At 34.4% G+C, this 19696-nt stretch overlaps 1 protein-coding gene across 1 annotated transcript in view; it reads left to right on the top strand.

Annotated features, from left to right (window-relative positions):
• The first annotated feature begins 14502 nt into the window (after positions 1-14502).
• LOC145687996 (VWFA and cache domain-containing protein 1) overlaps positions 14503-19696 on the top strand; it is a 91329-nt gene continuing 86135 nt past the window's right edge. Inside the window, exon 1 of the mRNA XM_081761651.1 lies at positions 14503-15007. Coding sequence (XP_081617777.1) covers positions 14645-15007 — 363 coding nt within the window. The 5' untranslated portion in view covers positions 14503-14644. The remainder of the gene's footprint in view (positions 15008-19696) is intronic.

Here is a 19696-nt window from a genome sequence, read left to right as displayed (position 1 = left end):
CATGTTAAGCTGAAGTATAAGATTGGTGATTATGTTCGTATAAGTCAATCGAAAGGGTTATTTGAGAAAGGATATACACCTAATTGGTCAACAGAAGTATTTGTTATTAGCGAAGTTATTCCATCTAATCCACTTACGTATAGAATTAACGATTTAGAAGATGTGCAAGGTAGATTTTACGAGCCAGAATTATTAAAGACGAAACATAAAGATGAATACTTGGTGGAAAAGGTGTTGAGAAAGAAAGGTAACAAAGTATACGTTAAATGGTTAGGATTTGATGATTCACATAATAGCTGGATAGATAAAAGTAATGTTGTAATGTAGATTTAAATATTGTCTTTTATGGAATAATAACCATAAAAGGTTAGTACGGATCAAAGTTTGAATGAGATATGTTACGAGCAGGACAAAGATAACTATTGGTATGGAAAGTTACTACGATCTAGAAATGAGCTCTTCCTCTAATCATAGGAGCCGCTCTAAAAGGATTGGTCGCTGGTTAGAAAATAAACATTCAAAAGAGTTATTAGATTACTACAACAAACTTCGAAGTTCTCAGGATTTCAGTCACTTCAGAAACTCATCTTACACAGTAAAACTAGCTGGTAACGAAATAAAGTTAAAAAATAATTTGTAAAGAATAAATACGAGTGTTATGGATAGTTTAAACGATATTTGCTACGAACAGATTAAAGATAACTATTGGTATGGTATCTTTGGTGATTTTAAACTAATTATAGATAAAATCACAGGTTACTTCAATGCTACTAAATTATGTACAAGTGGTGGTAAGAGGTTTTATCACTGCCTAGAAAATAAACAATCAAAAGAACTAATAACGTACTGTGATGAGAAATCCGACTCCCGGAATTCAAGAAGTCACTCTAAGTATCCAGTAAAGGGTGGAGGAGATACAGAAACAAATGTTATTATCTCCGGAACATATGTTTACAAAAAGATATTTCTCGCTATCGCCTTATGGATATCACAAAACTTCTATAACAAATGCTATGATATCATCGAAGACTATTTTGTTTCAAGGTTTGAACACATTCAAGAAGACCAAGAAGAGATGCAAAGAAGAGCAGAAGAAATAGAACAAACAATGGAGAGCTTAAGAATTCAAAACGAGAGCTTAAAGGAAATAGCAGCACCATATACAGATGATGTCTCAAAAGATAATTGCCTAATCGTATACAAGAAGAACAAACCTAATGATCCTTTCCCTTATTGCGCAATCAGATGCCAAAAGACAAGTCTATATAAGCCTCTTAATGAAGCAGAATAAAAATATCCAAATCATGAGATAATATACGAAAAGTTTAGAGATCCTAACAGTATTAAGTTATTCAACCTAGTGCAGCAAGAACTAGATATTCATAAAAGTAAGGGTAATGAGTTTTGTACATCCCTGTCAGAAGAAGATTTGGTTAAATAAATTGATTGTTTATATGATCGGTTAATATCTAATTCCATGTAAAAACTTTTAATATAACTTTTATGATTATTGTTTCATAAAAGCTTAACATCAATCTTCTTTGTTGTTAGTTCCATTCTTCCTCAGAAAAAAAACGGATTATCAAAATCAGGATCTTCAGAATATTCATTGTTGTTGTTGTTGTTAAGTATAATAACTGTTCTACACAAAGGACAAGTGTTATTATTTCTTAACCAGGTATGCATACACTCAACACAGAACACATGCTTACACGTTGTTTTACACAATTCAGTTCTTGTTTCTTTAGATATTGGACATTCTTCAGAGTTCTCTATTAAATGTAAAACTGTTAAGAGTAGCATTTAGTTTGTTTCTGAGGATATCGTGAACACGCTTATTTACTCTTATGAATTTAAACATATCGATCTTACCTCTGATTTTCATTAGAAAGTTTTCAGAGAACTTCCTATCCCAAAAAGCATATATTATCTTGTGTAATTCTAAACCTGTTTTCGAACTCGAGAATGTATTTTTCGCTTTTATCGTCTAAACTAACATTTGACCAATAAACTTTATTTTGATATTTTCTCACATGTGTTTCATCTAGCAGTGGTGTAATATCGTACCAATCGATAAGAGAATCAAATTCTCTCAAGAAGGCTGTTAGTTCTTTTCCTGAGATGCGACAACTTTAAGAAACTATATCCCAAGAGAGTTTGTCTTTAAAGGTTTTTAGGGATGTAAGTTTGAGCAAATCTGTTTTGCAAGAGAGTATGCCCCAATGTAAATATTCTTGGAATTGTGCACAAACCTCAATAGCTTGTTTTTGTGAATACTTTCCCCAGTTATTTTCTTCACTGAACACGAGTCTATCAACTTCTTCTTTAAACCCATTAAGAAAATCTTCACTCATTTGTTGAGCGTATTCATACGTGTAGTCTTCCCAATGAATATGTTGTCTTGTATGTTCTTTATGGTTTAGTACGAATTCTTATTTTAAATGATGATAACACCAGGCACGTAGCCAAGGGGTGGGTCCGGGGGGTCCGGACCCCCCCTTCGAAACCATAAATGAAAAAAATTAAGGAAGGATGATACAAAAGAAAACGAGAAAAAGAAGAATCAGCGTTAAAAATGAAAAGCTATAGCAAGCGTTTGGTTCTTCTTTCTTATTAGGTGTTTTATGTGGAGGAAACGAGGGGGGCATGTCAAGTTAAAAATTGATATTATTGTAACGGAGCATTCCGAATTCCATCTAGCTTTATGCTAATCCTATGGACTACAAATTACGATCGATAAACCGGTTCGGTCAGTGTCAGGTAGAACTTAAGAAATGCCCACAATTACCAATAATATGAACCTGGCAATATAGATTTTAGTTACACTTGTTAAAGAAATTTTAAATTTCGTGGCAACACTAATCCATTTTATAGGATGCCTTTATTGACGAAAGAGATCTCGTTGCTATCCTTAACGGCATTAAACGAAGATATGAAAAAGAAGAAGAAAGATGATTAGAAGAACCAAGTTTGAATGACTTCTGAACACTATATCTTTTTCAATACTTTTTAAATATTCTTTAACTGGAGAAAAATGTTGCCAGTAAAATAGTTTAGATTGATCGAGCCCCTGGTGTGGTGTGTATTCTCAGTATTTTGTCACTCCCCCTCCCCATTACGAAATCCTGGCTAAACGAACCAATATATGTTGCCAGTAAAATAGTTTAGAACGATAGACCCCTGCTCTGATAACCACAGTATTTCGTCACGGACCCCCCCTATTACGAAATCCTGGCTACGTGCTTGATAACACCATGAACCATACCTTCGTTTACACAATTTGTCCCAGAAAAGTTTATCACCATACTTATTAATAATGTCTTCGTGTTTAAGCAAGCGTTTCCTGTTTGATAATCTGACCCAATCGATGTGGTCTTCATAACGTTCAATAAAAGAAAGTGATAGTTTATGATTTGATGTAACTAAATACCAATGTATCTTGTTTTCGAAGGTAAGTAGAAAGTCAACGGATAAGTTCTTCATTTGTGAAATTTGTTTCCATTCTTTGAATTTTCGACTACTAAGTGCATCTATAACTATATTTCTACAAAGCGGATTTTGAAAGTAGTTTACAATATGCTCAGGATTTAATTTTTGAATCATGTCTTTTATAAGCTCATCTTTATTCATCATTTTTTATCTTGTTTACTTGGTTGTTGTGAATTTGCAGCAGTTGTTGCTAAAGACTTATTTCTGTACTCGTTGATTAAGGCTATTATTTCTGCCTTCCTAAGTTTCGAATAACCATGTATTCTCTTCTCTCTACAGTATTGTTTAAGTTGGGGAATAGTTTTCCTTTCCATAACGTTTTTTATAATAATAAGAAAATAATTATTCAATTTTGTTAAATTTTGTATATAATAAATATGGGTAAGCAGCGTGATTTGATACAGAATAAACTTAGCCTTATTCATCAAGACCTTAAACTCATAACAGCACACCTAGAAAAAACAAATATTATTAAAAGAACAAGAAATGTTATTAAAAGAAAAAGAGAATGGAGTACTAGAAAGATATACACCAGAATCAAATTGGGATAGTGACAAAGAACTTGAGCCTACAAATGATAGTGATGAACATGATGAGGTAGATTTGTAAAAAGAATAGCAAAAATTAATTAGTTGCTATTTTATTATTAGTGTCTTTGATGGGGTAATCCCATGAAAGCCGTATACTAATACAATATGCTAATAGACATCGAGATATCCTACGTCACATGAATATTAGCTGTTGTATTAGATAACGAAAATGATTAAAATTATTTTTTGTATAATAAAAACTAGAAAGTAGTTATGAATTTAATTAAGCATACTATAGTTGAATTGAAAAAAACTTATGTAAAGGAAAGGGGATAAAAGGTTTTTCCCGATTAAGAAAAGCAGAACTGATAGACATATTAAAACATGAAGATGAACAAAACACGTTAAACTTTAGGCAAACATTTCCGTTTCAAGAAGACATCTTTGGAAAACCAAAACCTAAGAGATTAGGTAGGAACAGAGCTTTAAAACTGTTTCCATTTAAAGAAGAAGTATTTGAAGAACCAAAAGTGAAACCAGAATCAGTACCAATCGATGTAAAGCTCAAAGAAACAGCAATTAAAACAAGATTAGAAACATGGAGATTCAAAACAGATTACAAAGAACATGATCCTCTTGAACAATATGTTACTTCAACATCAAAGGCTTTAATAAATAGACTAAACATCAGCTTACAAAAACACGGTTCGTTAAAGATTAATCTCTTGACAAACTGTCAATATAAGAAAGGTAAAGAAATTCAAAACTTTTACTTCAACACTAGCAACAAAGAGGAATTCTAATCAACCAATCTAAAAGAGTTCATAAGTGATGCCAAATAAATATTAGAAGCAAGAATGGATGAGCTCCAAGCTAGAGGTTCTGGCTGGGCTCTTACAAATATAAACTACTTAGAGTTAGCTCTTAATAAATGTGCACCGTATAGAGGATCATCATACATAGAACTACCAAATGAAATTAAAACGAAAAAGGCTGTTATTAACGTAAAGAACGAAGATGAAAAATGTTTCTTGTATTCAATTGCTTCTGCATTACAACCTGTTGAAAGACATCCACAACGACCATCAAAGTACAAGTCTGTTCTTAAAGACTTGGAAGCAAAAAAGGTATCGATTATCCTGTAAAACTAAGTGACATCCCAAAAACTGAAAGACGACTTGATATATCGTTGAACGTTTCTACATATGATGATGAAAAATATATGGTGTACGATTTATATCATACTGAAACCAAAAAAGACACCCATGTGAATTTATTATATGTAAAAAAGAAAATAAACACACTATTGTTGGATTGAAGTCCTAAGTAGATCAGTTAGCACTCAAATAACAAAAAAGAGAGCTCGAAAATATTTGTGTGATCGATGTTTATTATACTTTTACTCGCAAAGTGCATTAGATAAACACGAAAAAGATTGTTCTACTCACGAAGCTGTTAAGATAGAAATGCCACCAGAAGATACATACGTTGAATTTCAGAGCTATCAATATACAATGAAGATGCAATTTGTGATTTATGCTGATTTCGAATGTCTATTGCATATGGTTATGAGTTGCGAAGAATGTTATCCAGAAGATGACTCATATACCAAAAAATATCATCAGCATAAGCCATCTGGATTCTGTTACTATATTGTAAAAAGTCATGGAAGTAAAATAGATCCTGTTGTGTATAGAGGTAAAGATGCAGCTAAGAAGTTCATAAAAATGTTAAAGAAAGAAGCCAAACAAATATCGAACATATATAGAGGAAATAACGAATTACCTTTAACACCTAAACAGTTAAAAGAGTTCAACAAATCTAAATCTTGCTTTTACTGTAAAGTAAAATATACTCCAAAAAAACAAAGTTAAACATCATGATCATATAACAGGAGAGTTTGTAGCTGCATTATGTAACAACTGTAATTTAAAAGTTACAGTACCTAAGTTTGTACCAGTGATTATAATAACTTATCAGGATATGACTCCCAATTGCTTATAAAAGAACTAGGATGTAATAAAGAGCAAATAGAATTATACCTAATAACGAACAACGTTATATATCATTCAGTAAAAAGTTGGAACTATCAAATTAAAATTCGTAGATTCATTTAGATTTATGGCATGTAGTTTAGACAAATTATCATCAAACCTAACGAGAGAACAAATGACTCACACACCACACTTCTATCGAAAGGAAATTTGACCTTGTAACAAGAAAAGGTGTTTACCCATATGATTATGTTAGTGACTGGAATAAGTTTAGACAGAGACAATTACCACCAAATGAAGCATTCTTCAACAAGCTTACCAACACACATATAAGTGATGAGGATTATAAGCATGCAAAGAAAATGTGGAAAACATTTAAGATTAATAATCTCGAGCAGTACCATGGCCTATATCTAAAAACTGATGTGTTGTTATTAGCAGATGTGTTTGAAAACTTTAGAGAAACATGTCTTAAAGCTTATGGTCTTGATCCAGCTTGGTATATGACAGCACCAGGTTTAGCTTGGATGCAATGTTAAAGACAACAAATATAAAACTAGAGTTACTAACAGATTACAATATGGTCTTGATGGTAGAGAAAGGCATAAGAGGTGGGATTTCACAATGTAGTAAAAGATATGTAAAAGCAAACAACAAATATATGGAAGGTTACGATGGAAATAAAGAAGATTCTTACTTAATGTACTTGGATGCTAACAACTTGTAGGGGTGGGCAATGAATCAATATCTACCGTATAAGGGATTTAGATGGTTAAATGGAGACGAAATAAGAGAAACAGATTTTGCAAATGTTCCTGATATTTGTGAGGAAGTTTATATATTAGAAGTAGATCTTAATATCCGAAAGAATTAAGTGACTATCACAAAGACTACCCATTAGCACCTCAAAACATGTGCCCACCTGGTTCAAAACAATCAAAACTGTTAACAACTTTATACGATAAGGAAAAATATGTAATTCACTATCGAAACTTAAAACAATGTTTATCACTTGGATTAAAACTTAAGAAAATTCATCGAGTAATAGAGTTTTAACAATCAGATTGGTTAAAGAATTACATAGATTTAAACACACAGATAAGAACTAGAGCAATAAATGACTTTGAGAAAGACTTTTATAAGCTAATGAACAATTCAGTTTTTGGAAAGACTATGGAAAATATTAGAAAGTGGTGTAAACCTATAAACATAGAATGTGATCCAGCAAGAGTAGAAAAACTAATTGCTAAACCAAATTTTAAAGATAGAATTATTTATTCTGAGAAACTATGTGCAATCATAAAGAATAAAACAAAATTAACTTTCAATAAACCAATATATGTTGGAATGAGTATCTTAGATCTATGAAAATATTTAATGTACAACTTCCATTATAATGTGATGAAGCCAAAATACCAAGACAAGTTAGAAGTATGTTATACAGATGCCGATAGCTATATATACCATATTCAAACAGAAGATGTGTATGAGAACATGAAAAATTATATTGATTACTTCGACACGAGTGATTAAAGATAACATGTATAAGATACCACAAGTCAATAAGAAAATACTTGGTAAGATGAAAGATGAACTTAAAGGAACAATCATAGAAGAATTTGTTGGTTTAAGATCAAAAATGTTTTCAATTAAGTTAGAAAAAATAGATGTAAAAAAGCAAAATGAGTTAAGAAAAATGTTATAAGTACAGAACTTTCCTTTAGCGATTATAAGGACTGTTTATTCAATCAAAGAGACTACCATAAGAAGATGAATTTGATAAGAAGTTACAAGCACTATTTGTACAGTATAGAAGTAAATAAGTTAGCTTTAAGTTGTGTAGATGATAAGAGATGTGTTTTAGAAGATGGAGTAACTACCCTACCATGGGGTCATTAGAAGATAGAACAGTTGTAGTTTTAGTTATAAGTTTTTAGATGTAAGTTTTTTTATGATTTTAAGTGTCATAAAAGCCTGTGCGCAAAGCATTCTGCCCAATCTCACTTTAGAATTGTATTTGCACTAACCTTCTGTGTTAAATAATATTTGTCAAAGTACTGGGAGGAGGGAAAGTGGGCTAGAAGTAACCAAATTATACTACTCACTTCCAAATCTTCGAGACTAACCTCTCTCTCTCTCTCTCTCTCTCTCTCTCTCTCTCTCTCTCTCAGGCTATTGGAAGAAAGGGGGTGAAGGGAGAAAGTATGTCCGGTTTGTTGGGTGTGTTAAGTTCGTGGTGTATTGACGTTATGAATGACTGTTAATGACAATACAGTGTTTATAATATTAATGTTTATGTCCAATTCCAATGGAAGTGTTGTGGCTATATAGTTAGCGTCTTCACTGCAGGAGATCCGGGTTCGATTCCCGGTGGGAACTCAAGTGGTTCGAGTCCTACGTAAAGCTGAAGGACCAGGTCTTGAATAGTCTCGGTGCTGAGGGAAGCGTTAAACTCTAATTCAACCAACCAATCCAATGGAAGTTTTGTGAGTAGTAGTGGCATTATCGCTGTGATAAAATTTGGTGTATGGTGTGATCAAATGTGAAGGTGTAAAGAACAGAATAGTGAAATATTTATTTTAAATACGTATATATTTCTTTGTAAAAATAAGAAGTCGAACTAAGCCACTAGGCTACTAGGCTTTTATATATAACATTTCTTGGAGTTTCAAGTAGTTTTATGCTAACCGACATTAGTGTTTCTTAATACATCTTTTGTAGAGTTGTTGTTTTTCCGACTGATGAAATACTGCCCCTTTTCTATCTCTTACTCAGCTTTGAATATCCTAACAAAAATGTCACAGTTCCAAAACAAACAAAAAAGTAAAGACTGTGCCCTGAAGACCTAGCTGCAGAAAATACTGGTAGACAAGCGTATGGAGAAAGTTTATTATCTTCTGGTTATGAGTAAAGCAACCTGGTTCATTTCGGAACACTTCGAGATCTCCACCTATCACTCTGGTCTTTATCCGACACTGTCATTCTTCAGGGAGCTCTTGGGACACCGTCGACTTATCCTGCTCTAACTTTGGACTTCATTGATTTCCTCATCGATACCTCTTGGACATCTTCGATTTCTCTGTTTCCTTGTTGGACCACATCGTCAACCAGGGCCGGATGTTGAATCCTGCGAACTACGCGTTCGCAGAAGGCGCCACGTGAAGAGAGCGCCAAACTGGAAAATGAATTTCGTGTTTTAAATGTGAATATTTAGTATAGAAAATGTTATGATGAAAAATTTTCCAAATAGCTTCAAATAAATATTGTACAGACAAAATACATCAAAAGAACAATAAAATCGAATCTTTGCATGGTTGACTGTAAGACATCCCTTTACAATTAAAATGGACTCGTACATCAATTGACGCCAATACCACACTCACAAGTGATGCTGGTTTGAGGGAAATTTTCCGCGGCGCAGGGATATTTTTTAAAGAGGGAAAGGGGGAGATTTTACAAATATGAGATAAAATGTAGGGAAATTTTCAATAGATGTTATATTAAGCACTACGGTAGTACGACTAAAGACAGCGGCATTCTTTCCACAATCCTACTATATGCACAAAATACAAATATCGTATAACAGACTCTTCATTCCTCTCTCAACAACCCTTTCGCGACCTTGCTAGAGAATATCATTGCCAAATATGTCTTTGAATATAAATGGATCAACAAACAGAAAGAAGTCAACTGCACAGGTTGTTTATGGATTGGGTGGCATTATCACAGTAGAAAGAAATGTCTTCAAGGGTGCTCCACCTTGTCATAAACAGTGTCTCCGACATAGTACTTGGGTTCAGTGGCCACAGTTAAAGGTTAAAAAAGATAAGCGTAAATTAAATGCACATTATCAAAGTTCAAGCGATTGGTGTTCGTTGTCCATTGGTCCAGGAAGGGGGCGAATATTAAGAAAAGTGGGAGGTACACATGGATTTTTTTATCATTTCTGAAGGAAATTTTAACTTTAGTTCCTAATATCAGTGGCTCGAAATCGCTGCCCACTGCTTAATTATCACTTCGTCAATGTCTACTAGTCCATTTGTCAATCGTCAGCATTTTCGTTCCTATCCTGAGTCGTTTCGTTTTATTTTATTTATTTATTTATAATGATGTGTGCTTTCATTTTTCAATAGCACGTTGTTTTTCATGTAATAATAATGGCCAACGATAAAAGAGAAAAACAGGTGAACATTTTATCAGAAAAGAAAGCTACGAAACTTGAAAGAAGATGAGAGGCAGACGTAGGCTCAAAAAAGTTTCTTTCCACTTCTCCAGTTATTGTTAACGAAGCATTTGCAAGTCGACAAAAGTTTGAAACATTAAGTTTATTTTACTCGATTCCAGTAATTTAATTGTTAAAATAAAATTGAAGGATACGGCCTCTTCGGTTACGGGTCTGCGTTAAATGTAATGCTTTTCAACACTTGTTTGAATACAATTGTTTTCAGGCAGTATATGTGCATATAACTGGGAAGAGTAACTGTAATGGAAAGGTGATTAGGCTTATAAGTGACACTTTTATGTCAGAACTTTCACTTTCATTCATATCAGCGTATACATTACAGCTCTTTGTATTATAACAGTGTAACAATCGTTATCAACCCATTCTCTATTAAATTTAGATGAAGTGTTAATTTTAAACATTTGGTAGCAATCCTAATGCAAAGTAGAGTTTTAATTATTTGTTATTTGTGTTCAATTTGCATCAACAGAGGTGCTCCAAGAGTCTGGATCCCCCAGAACTTTTATTTTTTAAGAAAATTAGCACAATTTCAGGGAGGAAATACACAAAATTATTTGCGTTTTATAGGCCACTCCGAAAAATGTTCGTACCCAAAAGAACAATCTTTCGTACACTACTGTTTGTGTTTACATTGTGTTACTCATTATCTGATTTCGAACATCTATGTTGCAATGAGACATGAACGGACTGAATTGTTTTATAGGTTTAAAGAGCCCTGAAAATAATTTTTGTTGGGGGACCTGGTTTTGAAGTTCCGCCACTGAATCGAAGACAAATTAGGTTATGTATCTATTAAGGCACACACTTTTGTCATTTGTTGTGTATTAAACAAGTTCAGCTAAAATGAATAAAGAATTATTTGAGATCAACTATATCTCAAGAACAATTAAATTGACTAGCATTGATGGCCATTGAAAATGACATACTCAATGAAATGGATACGGATGAATTAATAAGAGATTTTGTCAAATTGAAAGCTAGAACAGTGTCTTCAAAACATTAACTTTTTAATAACAAAGGAAACGAGAAATTAAGCTAATTTCCATAATTGTATCACTAGAAAATGTTATGTAAATATGCTTTTAACGAAGCATAAGAATATACCTCTTTGACAAAATCAAACCTGTGTTAATGTTTGACTTAAAGCTAGTGAGTTTTATGTTTGAATTGTACTTATCAAATACATCTTATATCTTAGTAATGTCTTGTACTTATTTATTAAAAATGTTATTAATGATCAAAATGGGAACTTCGTTAAGTATTCATCTACAATCAGTTAGTTAATGGCAATCAATTTTGCCATTTTTCGTTAATATTTACAAGAAGACTACAGATAGTGAGAAAATTTACAATTGTAACAGTTATTTGAAGACGTGTTTTCCATTACAGCTTTCTATTCTTTTATTGTTATTTACGTGGGGGCGCCTAAATGTTGTTTGCTTACACTTTAGAAATGCCTAGAACTGGCCCTGTCGTCAACCTCTCTGTCCTCTCGATCAACTGTCGCGAGCGGCCATATTGAAGTAGTATTCAGTTGAATGACGGAAAAGGGTGTGACCAAGTCAGTCTTAGCAGGTATTTGAAAAGAAGAAAACAGTAAAGGGGTGGGTGGGTCATATCACGCACAATATTACTTCCTAAGAATGAAACAGCAGCAACTCAAGTGGAAACTGTTTGCAAAGAAGGTTGCGAGAAAAATGGTGAAAAATGAAAATAGCAAATAAGAGGGAAAGTGTGAAAAATAACTAATACTACAGAGTAAAAAAGGCGAAATAAAAGAGTACAACTATAATAATAAATCTTTCTCCACAGACATAGTCGCGAGTTGATTCCCGGTGGGAAAGCCTTGAACACTGATTACCCTGATGAATCACTCTCTATATTCGTAATGGAAATTCAAATCGTTCCCACAATGCAACAAAAGTGACTCGGCGACACTACCGACTAGAGTTGAAACTAACTGCATCGTCTGTTACTGGCAGTAGCTAAGTGTATCATTGGCTAATTCTATGAGACTCAAGAGCTCTGAATGATTTGATTCGTTCTTGCTTTTCGTAGTTCGTGGTACCCAACTTCCTTAAGTGGCGGCGCCACAGTCTCCACATTTTCAGCGGGAAGAGCAGCTGAAACATCTTATATTATATTATTACTCAATGGCCTTGAATACATTTAAATGGTTCGGATTCCACCTTAAACTGTAGATCCACGTCTTGTGTTTCATCAATGCTGAAAATAAACTCTAGACTTTAACAAGCATATAATAACGTGATTGCTTTTGCCATCATCACCTTTATCATCGTCATTATTCACTATTCCCTTCATTATTAGAGGGAGGAGGAATGAAATGAAAATAAGAAAAGGTTACATATTCCATAAAGGTTACTATTACATTACACATTACATATTACATACATATTTGATCCAGGACGACGGAATTGAAATATCTCTATATGTACTTATTCTTCTTGAAAGAAGGAGGAGAGTAGAGATAGAGCGTTTTTAATATGCAAAGACAAAAATTTTGCAATAGGAGCTTGCCGACATGACACCACCAAAGGAAGTCCGTGTTCAACTCTGAGCGACCAAAGTGGAATCATGTTTATTTCGGATCAGCATGGGATATTACTACTTGCTTTCCAAGCAAAGGGTATCACAATTACCAGAATATACTATGCCTCACTGCTGCATGCGTTGCGGGATTCTGTGAAATCTCTTAGCGTGGCATGCTGACAAAAGGTGCCCCCTTCCTGGAAAACAACACACCCGTTCACTGTTCGAATGTTGGCCAGACAGATGCAGGACCCTGGGTATGAAATCCGTCATAATTCGCATTTTCTCTTGACCGCATACCATCTTCATTCCACCTCTTTCCAACCATGCACTCATTTCCTATTGGCAAGTACTTCTGCGATGTTACCACGCTGCTATCTGAAGTGCAGTAATGGGTTTTGGGCCACTACACCTTACTTCACGTTCGGACCTATAACACAGCAACGGTGCAGAGTTAAGAGCTGTACATTCCACATGACCTACGTAGTATACATGATTACAAATATAAAATTTCATCGCTCTACGATATTGGAAGTAGGTCAGAGTGAAACTTTTTCACGCAGCTCTCGTTAGCCGGAACATTTCACAGAAATCATACATGTGCAAATTACTCGGAAACTATTGATTTGCGGCCACTAGTTCATATAGGTGAAAATGTTCCGAGGTACTTGTAGAATATTCCCTTGCAAGGAATGCATCGAATTACCAGTTACCCTGTATGTTGTGACGGCCTATTCTTAACCTGCACCCGATATTCCTCTACAGTAAATTCTCGTGTTAATATATATGCTTTTATTGCCTTCATAATTTAAGAGTAACTATTGGCATGCAAGCACTGTAAGTACATAAAGTCGTGTATACAGTGGCGGATCTAGAAGGTATAAACTGGGGGCCAACCAAAAGCCAGACTATGATAGGTACATCATAAGTTTACTATAAACTTTCAAAAATATATAAATATTAGGTTAAATTAGTTTTTTTCACTCAAAACCTGGGGCCTAGCCCCCCGATCCGGGGCTAGATCTGCCTCTTGTGTAAATTATCAGTAGGATTATTAGCAATGTCTTCTAGTGGAACAATTGCTTTTGTTTATGATAAAGCACATTATGAACGTCGTATAAAGGGCAAAGATTCATAAAAAAATGTTTTATTTCAACAACTGTTGCTCTGTCCTACGACAGCAATATAGTTGCTTGTTTTCTTGTAATGAATTCGAGCACTGATTAGCTATCGGATGCTCATGATTTGCGTTGTTTAGAACATTACCGAAACGAAATCTCTTAATCAAACTATTGAATGCATGACAAAAATGACGTCAGTGCTGAAGTCTTTTACATGAAATAGTCTTGAATGATCTTGAACAACTCTTGTTCTTTTCTTTGATCGTGTATAACCATGTATACAATCCTATTGTGAAATCAAGTAACATATTTCTTCCGTAGATTTTACGTGCACCATTAAAAAAGGATAGCACCATAATACATATATTTGGATATTTTTAATCTACATGGATATCCACACAATAAATAACGTTTACCTATGATATTTTTGGTAAATGAACGTAATTAAGATCAACAGCTCAAAACATAGGAAACTTGATCTGTTTGGGGAATGGTTGATATAGTACTTGGATGTTAAGTTTGTGAAGTTGTTTTTGCAAATTTAAGACTAATAACCTACTAACACTGTTTCAAAATATACAATCACAATGGATGCCCTCAATGCTGTGAAGATAATGTTTACAAAGTTGCATTTGTTTTATATTTCACAAAAAATGGAATATGAATGTATAGAAGTGAAGGAAAGTTTCCCAGGGTGTCTGGTGCTATTATGAAAACATGAAAGAAAAACTTGTAATTGTTTATTGGCGGAAAGTCAGAGTGATGGGAGAGATTTGTTGTAGGATAGACGCAAAAATGTGTGATATATTTCAGTGTGTGTTGTTTTGGACGTTGTTATGTTTAGTTCACGGTTCGTATCGTCTTACAACGACAAACGTTTCAAAACCAATGGTGTACTTAAATAACTCTAAATTTGTAAAAGATATGAAGAGTGGAATGTTACGAGAACCTTTTTCCCATCCGAAAGACAGCTTGCCGGCCGAACCTATTCAGGGAATATATTTACAAAACGTCGCGAAAGTAATTTCGTCTAATCTCAGGAGAGCAAGCAATGAAGAACTCGGAGTTACAGTGATGCAGGTATTTCTTTACTGTCGCTTTTGAATGGTGTTTACAATTGTATTCAGTTGTTTACAGATATTCCTTTGAGTAACTAATACGTCGATCTGATCACTACACGAGCGCAAGAACTCTTTTGCTGAAGCATTATTAGAACGAAAATCTTGACATTACAGTCCATGACTAATCAGCTATCGTAGCTATATTCAATTGGGTCGTATGATATCAGCTAATCAACTACTAGCATAATTGTTTCTGTCTGAGCTAGAATAGTATATGCAGGTGATTAATCAGTACTAAGGATTAATTACTTCAGTGTGTCTCTAGTTTAGGGAACCATACATGAAATCATGTCATTTTTCTTCACGAAATCGACCACTAGTATCTCATGTTTTATTTCTGAATGTATATTGACCCTAGGGCTTAGCCGTTATCCTTATAAAAGCAGTATGCGAACATATACCATAATAATGATAGTTCAAAAAACACCAACCAATTTGTGCTATAAATGACCATTATAAAGCACAAATTGTATCTAACCCGTGGAAGGGTAGGGTGAAACTTGTTGGTTCGCAGCAGCACGGGTGCGTCCGTAGGGAGCAGGCATGTGAGCGACGGTGGGTATGCACGTGAGCGAAGATAGTGGAAGCACACTGCACTGCACTGACATATGAACTGTTTATCATGGCTTCCTTATGGAATTTAATATAGTAAAAAAAGGGGATTGGATTACTTTTTTTTTTTTTTTTTTTTTTTTTTTTTTAACATTACGGATGTGAGAGGTAAGATTCCGGTGTGTGTTGATTACTTATATGTTCCTCTTTTGAAATATTCTGTATTTCTTGAGTAAATTTTACAAATCTTTGGTCACGTAAATTAGAATGGCACCGTTAGTTCATGCGAATCAAGTTGAGTGGCGCACCAAGATGGCTTAGAGAAATTCACATTAATTTATTTGCTTACCTCTCACTAAGGTTTCCTCGTGGCTAAATGGTCAGCGTTACCACATTTAGTTTAGGAGACCCGAATTCGATTACTAGTTGGGAAGCTCGTTGTTTGCATTTGACGTAAATGTGTGTGTCCACGTTCTACGTAACTTCAGTGCTTTAAACGGGACTTTAAACTCCGAATCAATCTATCCGACGCCAAGCCATTTGTAGTAGGGTATACGACATTCAACCTACATCGTATAGCTGAACTTTATGGGACGGACCAGCAGCCCGTACATGAAAATCTTATTTTACAACAATTCAACCATCAAGCCTTTAAGGTGCCGATACAGAATCTAGAACTAGAGATTAGTAAAATTTCTGGAAGAAATTTATATTTTAAGTTAAAAAGAGGAATATGTTTGTTATCAAATTATATGGGAATTTTACCATCATCATATACTATCACATCCAAATACGTAATGCGAAATGTTTGCATCTAACCACGGAGTACTTCATAAGGAAGTTAGTGATGAACTGTAGTGGTATGTAAAGCCAGTGTGCTAACCCATGATACGTAACCGTAAAAGTCTTCGAAATCTGGCTCCCAGGTAAGGCATCTCGAAGCAATCGGCTATGTCAGATTAGTGCCACTATGATAGTGGTACAAAACTATCACACAGAATTACGTAAGTATTTTTAGACTTCCAAATTATGCTATGCATAAATGCCTATAAAATCGTAGATTTTTCAGTACTTCCAGTTTGAACAGGTAGACAAAACCCATTCTTCGATGTTGAAACTGCTTTTCGATATATCTTACCGTTTTTGCTTTATGTAAATAAGTGTTGAAACTGAGAGTACTAGTGAATTTGGACCAATTACGATTTGAATAAAGGGTTAACGGAGGATAGAGAACCTGTTCTTGGGATACAGATTCAATTGTAAAAATTGATTTCTCAATATATCTTACCGGTTTTGCTCTGATACCTGTCAACAGACGGGTAGACGGCCGTTTTTTAAGACTTGCGACACTTATACATAGCATAGTTTGGAAGTCTGAAATGAAATTTCTAAGTTAAGGTCCCATGTGTGTATCCTTCAGGCTAAAGGAGACGTGATTATGAAAGTGAATTATTATGAAATATTTAGTGAAATGAGAATATGGGAGGAAACTAGAGAACTCTGAGAAATTACACGGACACTGTGTTCACTACAAACTGACCCAGTCTGAGTTCGAATCAGGGAACCCCTCGCATCAGAGGTGAGCGTTGTATTACTGAGCCAACGTCTGCCCCAAAGAGGAGAAATTAAGTTTCTGAATTCATCAAAGAGTGAAAACCATTCGGCTGGGTCGAAAATCGAACCTTGTTGTGCTTATCGTGCCGGCGTGGTAACAACTACGATTCCCAGTCTGCTTCCTAATTAACAATTTGTATTTTACTCTCGAGATCATTTGTTTGGTGTCCATTCGTAGTAAAACGATTCTGTGGATTTAGTTCACTGACAGGATTTCATCTCTCTTCGTCTTCCCATCATTGAAAATCATGATCGTAATTTTAATACACCTAGCGTAAAATGGCCACGGCATACTACTCATTTCTTGCATCACACTATTGCCGTAAATACGAAGGCGGACCGAGAATTTGTTGATATGCACAAATGCATTTTCGGGTATATTTTACGAATTCTATACGTACAGTTCGTTAAAATTTACATCGTTTGTACAGAATTTATCGAGGAGTAGTTTTCTCTCTTTTACTGCATTGTACTTGTACATTTTTGAAGATGGTGCACCATTCGATCTTCACAGATTTTCCAGTCAACATTTCTTATCCAAATTGTTTGTGTTCTTTTATAAGTACCACTATACTTAACTATAATTTATTTCAGCTGAAGTACTGCCACTGGTGGAAAACATGATTCCATCTATAAATGTTAAGAGTAACTACCACACGCTCCCGTCTATCATTTCTCTTCCTAGAATTGTTGATCTCACCCATTGATATCAATTATTATTTTCGTTGCCGAAATTATTCTGTGTTTCTTCGCAACGCTTCCTTGGACGGATATATTTGTCACTGAGTAGATCCTTGTTTGCAGGCATTTTTCCTGACTAATAAAAGCAAGCAAATTAAGTACCTATCGTGGTACTCTTGAGGAAAAAAACAATTGTTGGAGCTATTATTTTATAATTCTTTAACCCTTGTTTCAGCTTTATCCTCTATGAGAAGTCGGTAGAAATTCCTAAAACCATATTTAAATGTATAGAACATCCAGTATTTTGAAAAGCAGATCCTCCGTATGTGTAGATTCAATAAAATTTAAAGAGAAAGTATGGGACTTGGTCTGGGATCGAACCGTGTGTTTGTTTCTATGCAGGTACACATTTTCGGTACCCAGTCCTTCTCTAACCAAGTGTGCCTGTAAATTGTTTACTCTTCAGGTTGATTCATTTTATGTAAACTAGGTTGAGATTCTTCCTGAAGAGCTAGAAACGTAAGACTGGCTTGGAAAAGATTTGTAATGTAGGTGTTAGTTCATCAGCAAGAAGAGCTGGAGACATGTTCATTCACAGCTCAGTCGCATATTTTTGCTCTTTGAATTTCACTGACCCAACACTGTCTTTCTTGTTTTATTATTATAATTTACTTCAAGATTCTAGTTTCTAATACATTTCTTTCACATAAACCGTTTAATGAATATGCCACTCATAGGAATCCATCTCTGTTTCTGCACCGTGCTCGTGGGTTTCCTCGGGGTTCTCCCACTTTCTTCATTCCACCATTTCATTTATTACTCATCATCACCGTCTCCTTTAGCCTAACCGGCATAATCGTGGGACGTAAAACTCAAAGATTTCATTTCATTTTCATCTCTGTTTCTCTGATCATGAACAAATTGTTATCCTTCTAGCTGCTCTTTTACATTTATTTTAGTAGTAAGTTGTTACAGTTTGAAAACGATTACCTAATGAAACACTTGAAAATCATCAAACTGAAAAGACTAGAACCTGTACTGAACTCTTATTTAGTATAAGACAAAAGTCAATAACTTTTGTCTAATTCAGGTGACGTTCCTTAATGTAAAGTCTCCATTTACTATTGTGAAACACAAAAGTATCACAGTTTTCAGTAATCTTACGTGATGGGATGCATTTTGAGATTTTAATTACGTTTTGTGTTTTGTAGAATGAAGTTTTGTTGAAATTTATTTTACTAGTTACTTCTTCGAAGAGGATCTGCTCTTCGTTATTACGCTGTCCTACTCGATTATAGTTAGTAAGGAGGTTGTTTTACCCCTACCTTTTATATATATATAAATATATAAATATATATATATATATATATATATATATATATATATATATATATATATAGAGAGAGAGAGAGAGAGAGAGAGAGTTTTATTTTAGATAGTTGGAAAATATGGAATTAGTACAATGTAAAATATATTGCTATGAATCACCTGGCTACAGGGATAGAGATAGTAGAACCACCAATTCCTCGGGGTAATTTAGAAGTTAACATCTCGGAATGGTTCATACGATAATACTTAACCACTCCGAGGAACTTTCCCCTGAAGATTTGATTCATTTAAGTTGCTACTTCATGCCACACTTCGGCTCAAAAGTCTTATAATAGTATTGAGATCAGAGGCTAAAATCTTCAAATAATAGTATCTTTACGAATGAAAATGATTGAATTCCATGGAGGAAATGTTTATTTCGTGTCTACAGAAGGATCAGTATATCGCAAAAAATCTCCGATAAAAAATTCTA

The sequence above is a fragment of the Thermobia domestica genome, chromosome 6 (genome assembly GCF_964235325.1).
Source record: "Thermobia domestica chromosome 6, izTheDome1.hap1.1, whole genome shotgun sequence".
In the NCBI taxonomy this organism is placed as follows: Eukaryota; Metazoa; Arthropoda; class Insecta; order Zygentoma; family Lepismatidae; genus Thermobia; species Thermobia domestica.
This window is presented reverse-complemented; position numbering and strand designations above follow the sequence as displayed.